Source organism: Schistocerca gregaria, chromosome X (genome assembly GCF_023897955.1).
Source record: "Schistocerca gregaria isolate iqSchGreg1 chromosome X, iqSchGreg1.2, whole genome shotgun sequence".
NCBI classification, from domain to species: Eukaryota; Metazoa; Arthropoda; class Insecta; order Orthoptera; family Acrididae; genus Schistocerca; species Schistocerca gregaria.
The window spans coordinates 757,522,965-757,541,580 of record NC_064931.1 but is presented as its reverse complement, the minus strand read 5'-3'; the positions used below and the strand labels follow the sequence as shown (position 1 = coordinate 757,541,580).

Here is an 18,616-nt window from a genome sequence, read left to right as displayed (position 1 = left end):
TCCCTTCTTCTGGTTTAGGAGAATGTTTACAGACTGCATTAATTCTGGCCCTAGAGTTTGATTCAAGCTCGTTAGATTTGCAGCACATGGCACTTCCATGGGCTCCTCTGGCCACTACAAGCGAGGCTGTGAAATATTAAGATGAATAATCCCTGAAATCATGGTGAGCAGATGGAAAGTAAACCTCATTATCTTGCATGCTGTTCAGTTTAATAGCAAACCACTCCCATTTCATTCTAGTCTCTTTACTGCTCAAAACAACTAGCCCCTACTACCATCTTGCCAAAGGTAGAGTAAGTACAACCAATGCACACTGACCTACTAAAAGTACAATTCTGGTTCGATCACTTCACTATTGCATTCTCTTGCCTCCTTTTGCCCCATTAGCAATTTCACTGTTTAGGAATTATGCCCCTCTCTTATTAACATATTTGGACAGACTGTGATTTCGCCTTGGTAGCATTTTTGTAGGTTTGCTTCCTCAATTTCTACTTATCTTTCCTTGTCTTTTGCAACTAATAATAGTTGCTGTGGTTTTACTGTTACACATTTCTTCAACATCCTCCACTTAAGGATAAGCATGAACTACTAGGTCTACAACTTTGCTTCCGCCTTTTTTTTTTCCGAAGTTCGGGGCTTTATTGTGAAAAACTTACAAAAAAAAAAAAAAGTATTATTATAGTATTGCCCATCACTGGCCACTACATTCTCCCACCTTATGAATCCCATGGTGAATGAACTGGGCGTTTTTTGTGGGGATCCAGAATCGATTCAATTTTGCACTTATTCATATGATCGGAAGTGCTGGTCAGCCAGACTGATTGAAAAAGATGGTAGTCAGAGACAGCAACGTATGGAGAATACGGTGGGACGGATAGGACTTCTCATTTCAATGTTTCCATGCATGTTTTGATGGGTTTTGCAACATTGGGTCGAGCAATGACTTGGTGCAAAATTACCTTTACGTGTCTATCGCTGTATTGTGGCCATTTGTGTTTCAGTGCTGGGCTTGAATGCATCAACTGCTTTCAACAATGATGTCCTGTGATTGTCTTTGTCTGTTTCAGTGGCTACAAAAACGTTCTGTCTTTCCCCGCCATGACAGTTTTCGACATCAAAATCGCCCTTCTTACGACATTGAAATATTCTCCGCACGTTCTTCCACTAATAGTTTTCATCATTGGTCTTATCCAGCATTTCAAGAGCCACATCCGCAGTAGAAAATTAAAACTTCCCACAAATGGCGAGAAATGGGTATGTAAGTTGATGCACTTAATAGAGAATAACCTCATGATTCAATCATAAATCGACTAATATTTTTATGGCATTATATTTACGGATGCTTAAGCTTATTGTATTATGCCTATGACCAACCACCTGAACCCCACTTGCCCCAACTGCCATCTATTGCAAAACAGCAGAAGCAAAGTTGTAGACCTAATATGTAACACTTGTAATGTGCTTGTTTCCCTCCTACTGGTATAGAAAAGGTAAACTTTTGCTCCATCAGTTCTCGCCAATACTGTAGCTACCTTGAAATAAAAAGGTAAGTTTTTGTGCTCAGGTTCTAACACCCAAATCCAGCAGCAGTTCCTCCTGCACTCTCATTAGATCCTCTAAATACTGTTCTTGCAACAAGAAGTTTACCCCTAGCTGACCTTTTACAGCCTGCTACAAAGCCTCCTGTAGTTCTGTTGCTTTCCATCATGCTTCCCACACACTATCTTGTACAGACTACAACCATTTTCTCTTTACTACTTCCCTATCTAAGATTCATACTTTGATTTATAGTTCCCTGATATTTTGATTAACTACCTCTTCTGCAGCTCTGGTATATCACCGCATTATCTCACCTTCTCTGCAGTTTACCTATTGGCAGGAATACCTACTACTTTCCTCCTCCTCCTGAAATTCACTGCTTATACTAATTACACTAAATCTATCCCTAACCCAAAAAATATTACATGACAATCTCCTAGGCATTAATCCATATGGGTTCCTCATTACCGGTTCATTCAAAACCTTTTGTTTATCTTCCAATACCTTTCCTCTCACTCTCCCTCTCTATTGCACGTCTCCTATCCCTGTAATAACTTCCACACACCCTGGAAAATGCTCTGACTACCCTACATGCACAACTGTCATTCTCTCCAGCAACTGAATCTTCACACTCATTGGCCATGCAGTCTCTACCATTTGGTATGGCCCTTGATACTTTCAGAAAAACTTCGTCTTTCCTTTGGTGTGTAGGAAGTTATAACATCACCCACTGGCCAACCTTACATTGTGGTATTCTTCTGAATTGATAGTATCCCCATGGTGATAAAATCACTGTTTTGTGTTGATCCTGCAGTGCAGCCTCTATCTCGTGATAACCACTATTCAAATCCATCATTGAAAATTATCTGCATTGCCCTAAATGATCCAAGGTTTCTGCGACGTTTGGCAACGGATAGGCAGCCGTTGTGGTTTTTGTGTTTTGGTGCCTGTAATATCAACAAAACCAATATTTTTGTGTTCCATCTGTTGATTTTTTTGACACAATGGCTATTCCTGCCCCCTCCCCATGGATTATTACTTTCTTCAATTATTCTATCTTTCAGCTGTTGGCTGATCAATTCCTCCAAAATTGGCTGTAAGTACCTGGGAATTCTGTATGTTTGAGGTAGACTGGTGATTCATTTCCCACCAGTATGGGGTGCTGTGTAATATGCATAGCTGGTTGGTAATGGCCCTTTTGGAGAAAATGAAACCTTAGATTCCTTAAGTAATTTTCCCATACATTCCCTATTGATTTCCTCTAGGCACTTCCCTTTTTCTCTAAATGCAGTTTCAGTGGCACCTGGAGATTGTCAATAGCCAATACCCCTTGCATTCCATTCTTCTTCCTCAATATTAGTGATTACTAACCCCTCTGTTAATCCTATGTCCTCTACGCTAAAATTATGTATAAAAGGGGCACCTTCTTTTCACCATTCATTTCTTGTACGCATACAATACTTCTTTTAACTAAGCAACTCACCGAATCTAATACTTCATTCTCTTCTAAAAGTTCCACCACACACAAAATTCCTATGCAGGGTGAACTCAACACTGACCTAAAGTGATTTCCCAGTACCCTTAGGTACACAAATGGGCAAATCAAGTCTTAGTGTGGCCATTCATTGTTTAATCTGTTAGTCTTTCACGACAGACTCCCTTCACAATATCATTACAATGGCAGTGGCTTCACATAACACAAACATTATTCTGTCAAATTCCATCTAATGCTGATGAATATCGATTATGGCAACCCCAGAATCATGTAATACCCCCTCACTCACATGTGGCACAATTTCTACACATTGTTTAAATTGAACCATATCCACGCAAAATTCTATGTCCAGCGATTCAAATGGTGTGACATCTTTACCCCGACTCCACACAATCACACAATCTGTACTGTGGTGAATCCCCTTGCTTATGTTTCACCAGATCACTATTGGCGATCGCCACATGCACCAGTGTCTAATAATATCCTGCAACTCTTTTTCCTACTATTCCCCTTATCACACAATCCACCTCTGCATACAATTTCATAGCATTCAATCTTACTGGGAATGACTGTAGATGGACCTGGGGTTCCCATTGGCATTTAACACATTTCTTTCCATGGTCCTCTACTTCAAAAATTATTACTTCCTCTTACTTTATTCACATCTCCCTGAGGCTTGCAACGCTATGTCCTTACATGAACCATTTGTCCACACATGAAACATTTTATACCAGCTACAAACACTGTCCATTTATCCTGCTTTCAGTTAACAAATCAATCTCCTCACATTCTACAGCTAACCATAATGCTGTGCGCAAATCCATTGGACCCCTTTGTCCATACACGTCTTGACATTTCTGAATGCAACCCCCTTAAAAAAGCATCGAGCACCCTTTGTTCAGCTTCTTGCAAAATAATTTCATTGACTGTAGCATACTGTCCTAATTCATAGATACATACATTAACTTTCCTTATATTAGCCGGAGTTTATTCCCCAATTTCTGAATTTTTCTTAGTTATTACCCCTAATTGTTCCCTACAGACTGGCACTGTTTTCTTTCACATATCTCTGAATTAACTCTTCTTTAAATTCTTCAAATGTTGTGGCTCCCTTAAGAGCTTCTGTATACCCTACGTTAAGTTTTTAGCTTCCCCTGTTAGTCTCAATTTTGCAACACTCAATAATTCCTTATCACACTAACACTCCAGCTGAGCCATGTTCCCAAGGCCTCCCACAAAGGCCTGAGCATCCCCAGTTGCCTTACCAGAAAAATAAGCAATTAAAATTTCTACTGACAAATCTAAACCCCATTGTGACGATCATGATTCTACCAACACATACAGTTCTGTGTTATGCGCAGTTAATTGCGCAACCTTTTTTAACAATACACGTACAGCTTCCAGCTCTGACACACCTTGCATCTCTGGTTCTGTCAAAGCGTTCGCCCACACAATGCTCATTTTGAGAACTGACATCCACAAGCCAAGAAAACAAAATGTATTAAATCAATTCTTAGGTCTAACCATAAGCCATCTCAACTCCCAGCAATCCCTAGCCATATGCCCCAATGATTACATGTATGACATTTTACTGGAACTGATTTTGCGAATGGCACTGAGTGACCTTCAAGGTTACACTATGCACAGTTAACAGGAACTATCCAATTGTGACTTCCATTACCTTTAAAATTAGACAAATCCACTGGTTGTCTACTCACAATAAAATCTACTTTCCAAAATGCATGGCCATTGAACCCTTTCTCTATGACCAAAACACAAACAGAAAATTTTTTGGACTGACCATACCACAGACTGTAGGTTTCAAAGTTATTCTGAGAATGTGATGTCAATGTTCTGACACCAGTGTTGGATTGTCACCCTTGGAGAGTGAAATGAGATGTCAGGGCAACAGTGGTTTTTAACTAACTTCTTTATTCTGGCACTTCGTCGTAGTACATCAGGAACAGCTTGGTGGAGATGTCCAGTTGCCTCTCATTTGAAACAATAAATGTCTGCCACTGCTGACAGCGCAAAGGGGGGAGCCGAGCGATGCGTCACTCGAATGCCGCTCTCAGTGGTGCTCTTGCTGCAAGTGTGACGACAGAGTGGTGGCACAGCTGATAATGGCCGTGGACACCCCTCCCCCCCTTCCACCTATGAGCTGGTAGCTCATTGCACTGGCAACGGCTCTCTCGTGAGTCAAGGTCGAACAGTGGAACCCATACTGCATTCCAGGGTGTCGCTCCAGGTGTCACAGGCTCATGGTGTAGGCTGTGATACTGAGATGAGAATATTTTAGTACACGAATGGCTGAGAACTTATATGCTTCAGACTATGTTCATTTAGGGCTTAAGTTGTGTACTCTACACACTTCTGTGGTGACAGGTGAGGAAAAGCTTCCGTCCTTCCACTAGCATATTGCAACATAAGCTACTGCTAACGAATGACACTCCCGCTTGCCTGCCTGCCTGCCTCTGTTCCAACTTTCTTCTGCTCTGGCATATTTTTTGGCCGAATACGGATGATACATTACAATATATTATTGTAATATAACTATATGAAAGACCTTAAAGCTTAATGTGCTTACCATTTAATGCTTAAACTACATTCTTAACAGTGATGCAAGAGCAGCTGCAACTAAGTTACCTGCCGACCAAACAGCCCTACAGCTTGCAACTGTTCCTTGTATCTTGACTTAATATCAGAATTATCTCCATCAACAAATGCTTCAATGCTGTCTTCATCCTGAAAGAACAACCATGATCAAGTTACTTGTTTTCAACAGAAACTGATAATATCACATTATCTAAAAATGCAAGACACTGTCTAAACAACTATTTACTGTTACTTACATCATCCTTCCTAATACCATGTGGTGGGAATAATCGGGCTTGTACATAGGTGTCAAATATCTGAACAAGATAATCATTGATAGTGCTGCCTGTTATGGAATACGTATCTTGTAATATTGACACCCACACTTCCAACATATTGTCAAAAGCATCAATAAAGTATTTCTCTTCAGAGGAATTCTACGAAATAAAAGCACAATATTTAGTCTACAATCAAGGATATCTGCTCTGATACAAAATTTGTAACAGTTAACTGTTGGTTACAAATAAAAATGTAAACCTCTTAAAATACTACATGACAGTGACAAACCATAAAATAATATGAATCTCACAACAACTTTGAAATTGTGAACTGTCTCAAGTGACTTCTTGCTCACTGCTATTTAAATGACACTATTTGCTTATATATAATAAAAATGGATATTATTATGATTTAAATATTATTATATTGTATTATACCAAAGCTGAAAATAATCTGTGTGAAGCCATAGCATTATGACGACAAAGCGAAAATTATTTGGCTTGACACTGGAAGATGTTCTGGTCGGAAATTTCCATCCCCTAAGAGCAATTCCGGAAGGCTGGTCAGAAAGTTCCATCCTCTAAGAGCAATTCTGGAAGGGCTGCAAACTACACATCTACAGTGGCTAAAGATTCTTCATAAGGTATAAAATGATTTCCAGCCACAAATTTCTTTAAATTTGGTAACAGGTGGTAAATATGGTTAAAATTCCAACAATTCATATTTCAAATAAATGAAGACAGTTAATCTCCCCTCCCCTCTCCTCTTTAGGTACACCAAGTCTCATCCATGGTAACAAGTTGGCAAATAAAAACAGCTGGATTCTTTTACTGTGATGAATCTTTTTGTTTTGTTTTTCAAATGATACAAACATTCCAATAAATAGAAAATTGAGAACAGTTTTAGAAAGACCGGTTAAAGAAAGTTTCTTGGCTGTTAATATATGATTCTGAGGCAATTCTTTGTCACCAAACTTTGAAAAACCACACTCTATGCAGTTTGGAACTTTAAAAGAACAGCCCTCGCCCCTCCTCCTGCCAGTATATGCTGAAAATATAGCAAACAGATTGAAGAGATTGACAAAGTGAAATTCTTGAGATTACAGCTTGGTAATAAATTTAACTAGAAGGAGCATACTACTGGACTGCACGAGTGCCTAAACAAATTTTTATTTGCAATTCAGATGTTGTCACACATTGATAACATGAAAATAAAAAGGCCAGCATACTTCACTTGCTTTCATTCTGTAATGTAATATGGGATAATTTTTAGCGTAATTCATCAAGCCAAGGTAAAATTGTCAGACTCCAAAAATGTGTAATACAAATTATTTGTGGTCTGAATTCGACAATGTCCTGCAGAGGCCTGTTTGAAAAACTGTAGATACCAGCTACTGCATCCCAGGATATTTATTCCTTAATGAAATTTGTCATTAATAATATATCTCTTTTCCAAATCAACAGCACAGTTTATGGAATTGTTCCCAAGTTTAACTACTGATAAAGTTCAGTTTAAGAGTAGCCTAAAGGATAAATTGGTGACCGACTTATTCCGCTTCAATGATGAATTTGTTAATGGTACCGACTTACATGTTTGTATTATTAATATTGTCAAACAATGTGAGTATTATGTACACCCTGAGTTCTGCACATCTTCAGTGCAATAATGTGATCAATGTAAATAAGTGTTGTAACATGATTTTTGTCCTTGATGATGGGTGACTACAATAGCCTAACAAGGGAACCTCCCGATCGCACCTCCCTCAGATTTAGTTATAAGTTGGCACAGTGAATAGGCTTTGAAAAACTGAACACAGATCACTCGAGAAAACAGAAAGAAGTTGTGTGGAACTATGAAAAAATAAGCAAAATATATAAACTGAGTTGTCCATGTGCAAGATAGGCAACATCAAGAAGACTCTGAGCTCATGAGCGCTGTAGTCCCTTGGTTAGCGTGAGCAGCTGCTGAACGAGAGCTCATTAGTTCAGGTCTTCCCTTGAGTGAAAAGTTTAATTTTTTATTGTCAGACAATTATTTTGCGAAGCTGCAGAGGTACACAGAGCAGTATTGTTTACATGATCGTGTGTCAATTATCAGAGTTCAAGCACTCACACATAGTCAACTTCGCTCTCCAAAATTCCAGGACATGTTCAGATTTGCTTGGACATATGCAGGATTTGATGGTCTACACACGTTAAAAACATATGTTTTGACAGAGAACAGGGAAAACTGTGCGACTGTGAAACTGTTGCATTCATTTGTTGCAGTTTATGTGACAAACTCTTACGTTTTCATCACTTTCTTGGGAGTGATTATCACATACACACGAAAACCTAAATCGATCAAGGTAAAAAAATCTTTTTCCCCATTCGCCAAGTGTACAAGTTAAGTGGGTCGACAACATATTCCTGTCATGTGACACACATGCCATCACCAGTGTCGTATAGAATATATCAGATGTGTTTTCCTGTGGAGGAATCTGTTCACCTATGAACTTACAATCAAATGTTTTCGGTTCCCATTGGAGAGGCACGCCCTTCCGTCTACTAATCGTACGGTTATGCGTTGCGGTGGCAAAACACGGACATTAAACTTATTACAGTGAACAGAGATGTCAATGAACGAACGAACAGATCATAACTTTGCGAAAATAAAAAAAGTAAACTTTTCACTCAAGAGAAGACTTGAACCAAGGACCTCTCGTTCCGCAGCTGCTCACGCTAACCACAGGACCACGGCACTCCTGAGCTCAGACGCTCCTTGATGTTGCGTATCTTGCACATAGAATACTCAGTTTGTATATTTTGCTAATTTTTTTCATTGTTCCACACAACTTCTTCCTGTTTTCTCAATTGATCTGTGTTCAGTTTTTCAAGGACTATCCACTGTGCCAACTTATAACTAAATCTGAGGGGGGTGCGATGGGGAGGTTCCCTTGTAAGAATTATCATATACACCTCAGTGCATTGTACATTTACCTGTTTTGTGACAAGTTTGTGATAAATTTTTAAATGAAAATATGTTAAAGATTGAAACTACCTGGCAGATTCAAACTATGTGATGGACTGACTTAAACTCGAAACCTTTGCCCTTCATGTGCAAGTGCTCTACCGATTGAGCTACCCAAGCATAACTCACAACCCATTCTGACATATTTACTTCCTCTACTACATTGTCTTCTATCTTCCTTGCAAAAGGCAAAGGTTCCGAATTCGAGTCTTGATCCAGTACCAGTTTTAATCTGCCAGGAAGTTTCGCATCAGTGCACACACTGCTGCAGAGTGAAAATTTCGCGTTAAAGATTTTTTGACTTATTCCACATTCACGAAAGTTCTGTGGGAGATACATTACCATACATTTTTATCTTCATAGATCTGTATTGTGTATCCTTGTTCAATGAAATATTCTACACTCTCGAGGATTTCCTCCCTATGGATCAAGTGGAGCAAAATGTACATTTAGTATTATCTTGGTTTTTAATGTCATTTAACAAGTGAGACACCTATTTTGGACAAAGCTATTTAATAGTAAATTTAAAATGTATCATTCATGCTTATGCGATCAGCTGTTTCATACACCTTTACCCATTAATCATCCAATTCCATATTGTGTAATCTCCAATTGTTTTCACCGGTGGTTAAAGTTTTGGGATATCTTACGAGTTTCTCCCAACGGTGAACACTGAGTATTCTGAAGCTAATGTTCATACTGTTTGAAAACAATATACGGATCCAAAAAAGATATAAAACCATCTCAAGGGTATTACAAGGCTAACAACTATAGAGGAAACAGATATTCTCCTTGCTGAATTGAGACATGTCGTAAGATTAGGTCATTTTCAAGGTAGGTCTGTTACATTTCCAGTACCAGTGGCTGCAGATTGGATTCTGTTAAGCAGAAAGAAACCTACTTCAGGATGTGAAAGAGCTTCTTGATTTTCTGTGTATTCACTAGACAAAATCCTACATTCATTCTGGATAGGATGTACAGAGATCTAGTTCAGGTTCCTGGGTGATTAACATGATGACTCTTAAGCAATTACAAAGGAGAAAGTAAATCTGCACTACTAAAGCGTCTAGAAGTTTAAACCAGATGACGTAAATAGTGTAGTTAAACACAGTGATGAGTGCTATTATTATGAGTGAGCTACTCAACCAGCAAAACAGCATGTGTGCAGGTGCCATAATATACTATAAATGGCAATATTCTAAATCTACCAAATAAATAGGGAGATACAAAAAGGTCACGAACCCAATTCTGCCATAACTGCATTTAAAAAGAATTTGGTCGTTTCAAAGTGGGTCAAGTTTGCAAATAACTAGCAACAACAAATATTGCCATTATTCCATCCTGGATTTTCCATTGCTTAACATTAATATAAGGATGACATAAGTGAATAATTAGAACGTATGAATAATGCAATTCTGTAGCAAGCAGAAGAAAACATATAGTGACTATGGACACTAACATGTGTTCTATGTTGCGGAATAGTGTCTGCACTGATGCGAGGTGACAATACCTAATGGACGCAATCAATTTAATGATCATAAACAGGCCTACTAAACCACTGACATATCAAAATAGAGCAGGTGCTAATTCAAATATTGGCATAATAGAAGCAGGATATTAAAGTGTAGCAGTTAGATGGTAGTCTATTTAAGAGATCATAACACAATATACAAAGTTGTGAAGTATAATAGGGACGTAAAATCTCGAGGGTACATGATCACTACACGATTCAAAAGCTTACTGGTCACTTTTAAGGAGATGTTTTAACTTAGCAGAGTGGCAAGAGGATAATCTCAGCCTTAAAGAGAGAACAAGCAGGCTGGGAAAAGCAGTAAAATCGAAAACGTAAACAGTGCAGTCATTGTTCTAATGCGAAAACGGAACGATTTATCTAACATTCAACAGGGCATTGGCTTTTGGACCAAGGGTGGAGGGTGGAAGCACTTCCAAAACAGGTAAGTTTGTAAACTGTTCCTGTGTCAATTATATGCAGAAAAAAAATGATGGAGAGATTCACTCAGCCCTGAATAAGGATGACCGCTTGCAGCCTTACTTTTTCAGTAGACTTTGACATTTCACCTGTCGCCCACAGCCATAGTAATAGAGTGCTGAGGTTTTCTGTAATAGATTCTAAAACTTTATTTAAAGTTCCACTTAGTGTTGGCCAACTGGCCTTGTTCTCTGCATGCCCAGGCTAGTATCAGATGTCATTTGTGGCAATACACTTTGTTTCTAAGTTGTCCAGAACATTTTTCCTTGCATTCCAGACACCATGAGGGTGAGTCTTGTAAGTGTTTATGCAGAGGTCATATTGCAGAAGTATACCACTGCAAAATGGGCACCAAGCATTAGCACTAGAGAATTCATATTAATAACAATTTAGGCAGTTATTATGTGTTAATGCCAAATGAAATTTTGCCACATGCTAAACTGAAAGATGTTCTAGTGACATTTATTTTTGATACCAGTGCATCAGACTCAATCATTAAGTCTACATACTTTAGTTAGTATATTCCCTTGCCCAGTGAAGTGCAGTCAAAGCTGTGGGGTTCTGGCCACCACGAGATGCCACTTTTAGGTTATGTGCAACCGATAGTCCCTTATAATAATGTATCTCTTCGTTGTGTAGGATCCACCAGTGGAGAACACTTTTGACTTTGGTGTGTATTCCGCCTTTGGATTTTCATTACATCATGAAGCGCACTCCATCGGCTCATCTGCACCCCCGTGAAGCTAATGATACACATTGTACACAATGTGAGCAACTTTTTGAATCAAGTTTGGGGAAGGCAGTTTACTCACAACGCCACACTGTCTTCAAGCCAACGGCAAGTCCGTGACTTTGGAAAGCACACCCAATTCTGTTGGAAATTAAGAATTAGGTTACGACTGAACTAGACAGATTATAACAACAACAGGTTTTGTTCCCCATTTTCTACAATCAGGAGGCTTCATGGTTAATGGTGGTTAAAAATCCTGGAGGCTTTCTTCAGTCATGTGGAGACTTCAAGAAAATAATTAATGTGCAACCACATATTGATTCTTAACCCTTGCCTTCTTCACATGACCTTTTTTCTAAACACTCTGGAAAAAATTATTTTCTAAAATCTATTTTGTCGAAGCATATTTTCACTAGTCTCTAGATGAAAATTCAAAGTCAAGTTATAGCCTTGAACACAGCATTCAGACTGTATTAATATAGCAGGTTGCCTATCGGCATGGTCAGTGTCCCCATCATGTTCCAGAGGTTTCTTGAACTTGCTATTGCAGGGATTCTGTATTGTGTGAATTATCTTGAAGATATCTACAACTACTTACATACTCCACAAGCCACTGTATGGTGCATGGTGGAGGGTACCTTGTACCACTACTAGTTATTTCCTTTCCATTTCCACTTGCAGAGTGAGGGAAAAAGGACTATTTATATGCCTCTGTACAAGACCCAATTTCTATCTTCAGTGTCCTTATGCAAAGTGTATGTTGGCAGCAGCAGAATCATTCTGCAGTCAGCTTAATGCCAGTTCTCTACATTTTCTCAAAAGTGTTCTGCAAAAGGAAATGTACACTTTGTTCTAGTAAGATCAACAGTGCAAAAGCTTGCTGCTGAAGTGTGTAATTCCTATCCAAAACTAAAAAATATAGAGTAAATAGGATGTAATCAATACACCTGCACCACAATATTCAACTGCAAGACTAATAACTAAATAGTCAGCAAATGCAAATGGCACTATAATTCAGATATATGCAATTACAGTAATAACAGAGGCAAGAATAAGGAAGTTCCCATAAAATGAGCGCCCTCTTCACTAATTACTGTGTTGTCCAAAGATGAATTCAGTTTTTTCTTTATCATTTTTAATCAGTCAAACAAAATGCTGCCAGTTTCCCCCTCCACCCTCCCCCTACCCACCAATGGATTGCAAATGGAATGTTTCACTAAATCAAGTCAAAGGTGGGGCACACAATGGAGTGCAGTGCTGGTGTGTCTGTGACAGACTATATCTTCTATACCTTAAGCACCAAAGAGGTGCAGCCTAGTGGCCAGTAGAAGCTTAGCTTTAGAGATAGATATAGGTAGGGCAGAAGAAGATTAGGGAACTTATCGTTAGAGATGGAGCACAGACTAAAATAGGAAAGGGATGGAAAGGCAATTCATCTGTGTGCTTTTCAAAGGAACCCTTTTGGCATTTGACTTGTTCAACTGAGGACAACTACCAAAAATCTGAGTCAGGATGGTTGGATGTGGAGCTGAAGGTTGCTCCTATCAAGGAAGTGCAGTGTACACTTCTGTGAAAGACTGCTGGGTCTGCATATCGATCCAGCTCTGCGAGCACCTAGGGTCTACCTAACTCCCTCGCTGTGGATGACACGATTGATCATCGAATATGATGGTCTTGTTGATCTGTATTTGTACATCTTCAATCTATCCTGAGTAACACAAAAAACAATAAACATTGTCTCAGATAAAGGATCTGTGAAAAAGGCACTTCAAGATGTTTATTGTTTTAAGAAATGATGCTTTTAAATTCCTTAGTTGCAGTAAGCGCAACAGGTAAGAATCATATGTGAGACTGAGAAATCACACAAACCTTTCAAAACTGAAATGTCCCATGTATAAAAGATGCATTAAAAATACAATGAGAATGATCAAAATGAATACACTTTTTTTCTGCATAAAAAATAAAAATCAAACAGTGGAAAATCCAGGGTGGAATAGTGACAGTATTGTGAAAAGGATAGAATAATACTCAAAATATAACATAAATGTTGAGCTGCAGATAGGCACAACAAAAAGACTGTCAAACAAGTAAGCTTTCAGCCAAAAAGGCCTTCATCAAATATCTACCATTCGGTCGAGTAGCTCCTCAATTGGCATCACGAGGCTGAGTGCACCCCGAAAAATGGCAACAGCACATGGCAGCTGGATGGTCACACATCCAAGTGCCAGCCACGCCCAACAGCACTTAACTTCGGCGATCTCACCGGAACCTGTGTATCGACTGTGGCAAGGCCATTGCCCTAGTAGTCTCATATGCCTTTATGAAATCAAAGATGAAATCTGTGAGATTCTATCTTCAAATTAAAAGTCTGTTGTACAGATGCCTTCACCAGCATCAGCTTGCTGACTATCATTACCTCCTGAATCCATACTGAAACTGACTAAAGAGCTTCTAGTCTTTAAGTGTCAGACCAGGTACCAATTTATCATTAACTTCAAAGTTTTACTTATACACACAGTTAATGTGATGCTTCAGAAATTATACAGGCCAGTTCGGTCTATTCCAAGTTTAAGGAGATGAAGTAAAATTCTACTGACAATTTAAGAAATTATTCTTTTGTCATATATTATTAAGAAATACTAGAAAGCAACTCTTTGGTTAATTTTCAAGGCACCATAATCTGCTGGGGCAGACTGAATCATGAGACAGAATGACCTCCACACTAGTGATTATGGATTCCAAAAACAATGGCTGTGCAGAACTTAACTTGCACTTTCCTCATATAACATCCTGAAAGCCATGGATTAAAACAGCCAGGTAGATGTAGTATTTCTTGAATTCCACAACCACACCAATGCTTAATAACTAAAGAACAGCTGTATGGAGTACCAATGTAATCTCTGATTAGACTGTGGATATTTTTGGTAGGAAGGACAGAGTACATTATCTTGACTGGAGAGTCACTGACAGACGCAGAAGCAACTCCAGGAGTGTCCCAGGAAAATGTGCTGGGATACTTGTTTATTCTGTGAATTAGTTAACTAACAGACTTTCCAAAGATGATCAGTAGTCTATAATGAAGTAATACCTGAAAAAAGCTGCACAAATATTGTCAGATCTTGATAAGTTTTCAAAGTTGTGTAAAGACTGGCAACTAGCTTTAAATGTTCAGAAATGTAACATTGAGCATCTCATAAAATGAAAAAGCATTTTATCACATGGTTACAATATCAATTAGTCACATTTGGAATCAGTTAATTTATGCAAATAACTGAGTGTAACAATTTATAGGGATGTTAAAGGAATGGTCACAAAAACTCAGCCATTGGTAAAGCAGGTGGAAGACTTTACTGCATTGTTAGAATATTGAGAAAAAGGAATTAATCTACAAAGTATACTTCTTACAAAACAATCATGCAACCCATCATAGAATATGACCCAAGAGTTAAGAGCCCGTACACAACAAGTCCAACAGGAGATATCAAATTATGCAAAGAAGGGTGGCCCGATTGGACACGTTTCTTTGACCTACGGGAGACCACCACAAAAATGCTGTAAAACTAGCACTGGTAGACATTTGAAGTTTCAAACCACATATCCTGTAAAAGCTTGCTTACAAAGTTTCAAGAACTAGCTTTAAGTGAAGAATCTAGGAATATATTAAAACCATTAGATATTTTTCCTGTGAGGAATGCAAAGACTGACTACATTAATTACAGAACACATAGAGGCACTTTTGCAATTATTCTTCCCACACTCCATATGTGAACGGAGAGTGTAGATGCCCCCAATAAGTGGTATAATGGGGAGCACACTCAGTCACGCATTTCACAGTCATTTGCAGCGTATAAACTGTTGCTGAAATGCAACCTCAGGCAACATCAAATGTAAGTTTCCAAGTGAAGAGCAGGCAATTACTGACTTTGCTACTGTTGGAGCTAAGTTCAAGCCACTCCTCTCCATGGGCAATTTGCAGAAATGAATGCTCGATCACAGCTAAAATTTACAGTAGCTGAGGCAAAATGCTCTGCCAGCATCTGGGATATGCCTCCAGGTGGCTTCCAAAACTTTTAGTTAGTGGAATCATTAACTGAGTCTCAGAGCACTTCCCACGAGGTCTTCTTGCTCTGTTTAACTATTCATTGGGGTTTAGCCATTTTCCTTTGAAAAGTTGGGGGATTCTCTCAGGGCATTCGACATGTGAATCCCCATGTGCCACATGCCAGGCCCACATTGCTGAGAAACACATATCACTCCACTAACAGGGTGTTACATAGTACAATGTGAGGACTATGGGGTGAATGAGTCGGTGGCATATTGGATTCTATCACTAATGTTTACACCCAGTTCAGAAAGCTATCCAGGTGCTGAAGCCAATTGGAGCCTACTTGACTGTGCCGATCAAACATCTTGGTGGCTTCCTTTTGTGGACTGCTCTTTCTGGTAGAGGGATCCACAGTAGGAAGTAGGCAATGGACTGGAGAACAGCAGCACTCTCTCACTACACAGAATCCACCGCAGTTGGAGAGAGCATTATGAGCTGTCTATGGCAGAAGATGGCACTCTAGCAATGCCAAACTGTATTTGACACATACGTGTGCGCGCGCGCGCGTGCGCGCACGCACGCACGCACGCACGCACGCACGCGCACACACACACACACACACACACACACACACACACACACACGCGTGCGTGAACACACGCAAATGCGCGCACACACACACAGTATGCTGTTTCTATGCCACTCACCTGTTCTTCTCCAATAGCCAGTCCACACCAACTGCAAGTCAGATGGGTTAAGCAATTCAACATAGATCTGAGCAGCCCATCTGGCACACCCACCAATAAGGCAGGTGGGAAAAATGCAATCAATTTTCGCAGACTGCTGGAAATACCCAAGGCTTCTTGATCAATAATCTCAATGCTAAAAAAAAATGAAAAGGAGAAAAGAATCAGTACTGTGAAGAAAGATATCAAAATCTCCTTAATAGACCTTAAATTACAAATAATACACTGCTCAGCAAGAACATTATGACCACTGACCTACTACCAATATAAGCCCATCCAGGCGATAGTAGTGTCACCTGGGGAGGAATGACTGCTAGTCACACACATGCATGGTGTACGTAATATCAGTGAGCATGCTGTCCATGTGTAGAATGGGGAAGGTGCGCGATTTAGCCGAGTTTGAGCGAGGGCACACTGTGATGGCCCAACGGCTCAGCACGAGCATTTCGGAAACTGCATGACTTGTCAGGTGTTCAAGAGGTGCTGTATTGAGTGTCTTCAACACATGGCAAAACCAAGGTGAAACCATGTCCACACATCGTGGGGTTCGTCGGCCACTCCTCATTACAGATTTCAGGTGTCGTAGATTGAGCATACTGGTAAAAGAGGACAGGTGGTAACTGTGGCAGGACTAACGTCAGACTCTAATGTGGGGTAGAGTACAAAAGTGTGTGAACACACAGTGCACTGAACACTCCTAACAATGGGCCTCTGCAGCCAATGACCCATGAAGTGCCTATGTTTAACATCATGACATTGGCAACTACAACTGAAATGGGCAACTGACTATCAGTACTGGACATTGCCACAGTGGCAGAGTGTTGCATGGTCTGACGAATCCTAATACCTCCTTCATCATGCTGATGGGAGGGTGCGAATCCATCATCAAACTGTACTGTGAGACAGAGACAAGCTGGCGACAGCTCCATTATGCTCTGGAGAACAGTCACATGGACAGCCATTGGTCCAGCGGAGCTTGTGCCAGGCACCATGATGGGCAAGGAGTATTTTACACTGGTTGCAGACCACATACATCCTTTTATGATGATCATGTTTCCTGACAGCTGTGCTAGTCCCCCAACTCACCAGATCTGAGCCCAATTGAACATATCTGGGATGTAACTGAACATGACATCACAGCTAATCACCCCCTCCCAAATTTACAGGACGTATGTGGTGTGTGTGTGTGTGTGAGAGTGTGTGTGGTTTTTTTTTACAGAACCTTGTGTAGAAAAGGATATTGGTTTTCTTTTTTCCCTCCAGAACACACATAAAATGATATTATATAGCACCACTGCAATTTTAAGTGGCTGGAAATTCATTAGTTCATCTTTCCTGCATTTTAAAGAAACATGTAAAGCAGAACCAGTTATATATACTGACTTGGAAACAAGTTCCAAGAAGTTCTCCATAAACTTTGCAGCATAGTGGACCCTCTCATCTCTAGAGGCAATTACTGGCCCATTTAGAGATGCCAACTGCATTATGCAATTCATTGAATTTTGCAACATATCTGGATATTGCCGTACATTCCAATGGATCTGTAAATTCAGAAAACTTGCATTATGATCAGATTCTCAAGTTTCAAAAATAATGTAACACTTTAAAATGATAACTCTCTGACTACTTACTGTAAAAAACAGCCTCAAGAGCTCTGGATTCAACATCATATCCTTCCACTGACTTGTTAGTCTTAGCGATGATGGCTGTTCACACTCATATATTGTTTCAAAAACACCGATTAATCTTTTTGGAAGTGGAAAGGAATTAAGGATTACACCAACAAAAAACAGAAATTTTCAAATACATGAACCAAATAAATGTATAAATCATCAAACTATAACAGTAAAAATCGTAGATGGAGACCAAGAGATGAATACACTAAGCAGATTCAGAAGGATGTAGGCTGCAGTAGGTACTGGGAGATGAAGCAGCTTGCACAGGATAGAGTAGCATGGAGAGCTGCATCAAACCAGTCTCAGGACTGAAGACCACAACAACAACGTCACAGTAAAATAGATCTGTAAGAGGAACTGATATTTCTTTAACACTCCTGGCTTCTATCTAGCATCTCCTTATTCAATTACTTCACAAGTTGCACATAAAATGTACATTACTAAGAGTATTTCCTTTCACTTAATGTGTAGTATAAGCACCACACACAACTGTTTAGTACAAGCATTATGAC

General features: G+C 39.5%; 1 protein-coding gene across 2 annotated transcripts in view; it reads right to left on the bottom strand.

The window, feature by feature from the left end:
• Window positions 1-18,616, bottom strand: part of LOC126298730 (exportin-4-like) — a 196,533-nt gene that overhangs the window by 112,240 nt on the left and 65,677 nt on the right. For both annotated transcript variants that reach the window (XM_049990169.1, XM_049990170.1), the window contains 5 exons: window positions 18,060-18,184; window positions 17,812-17,969; window positions 16,390-16,564; window positions 5,887-6,066; window positions 5,681-5,779 (listed from right to left, as the gene is read on the bottom strand). In XM_049990169.1, the coding sequence (XP_049846126.1) occupies window positions 5,681-5,779; window positions 5,887-6,066; window positions 16,390-16,564; window positions 17,812-17,969; window positions 18,060-18,184 (737 nt within the window). The remainder of the gene's footprint in view (window positions 1-5,680; window positions 5,780-5,886; window positions 6,067-16,389; window positions 16,565-17,811; window positions 17,970-18,059; window positions 18,185-18,616) is intronic.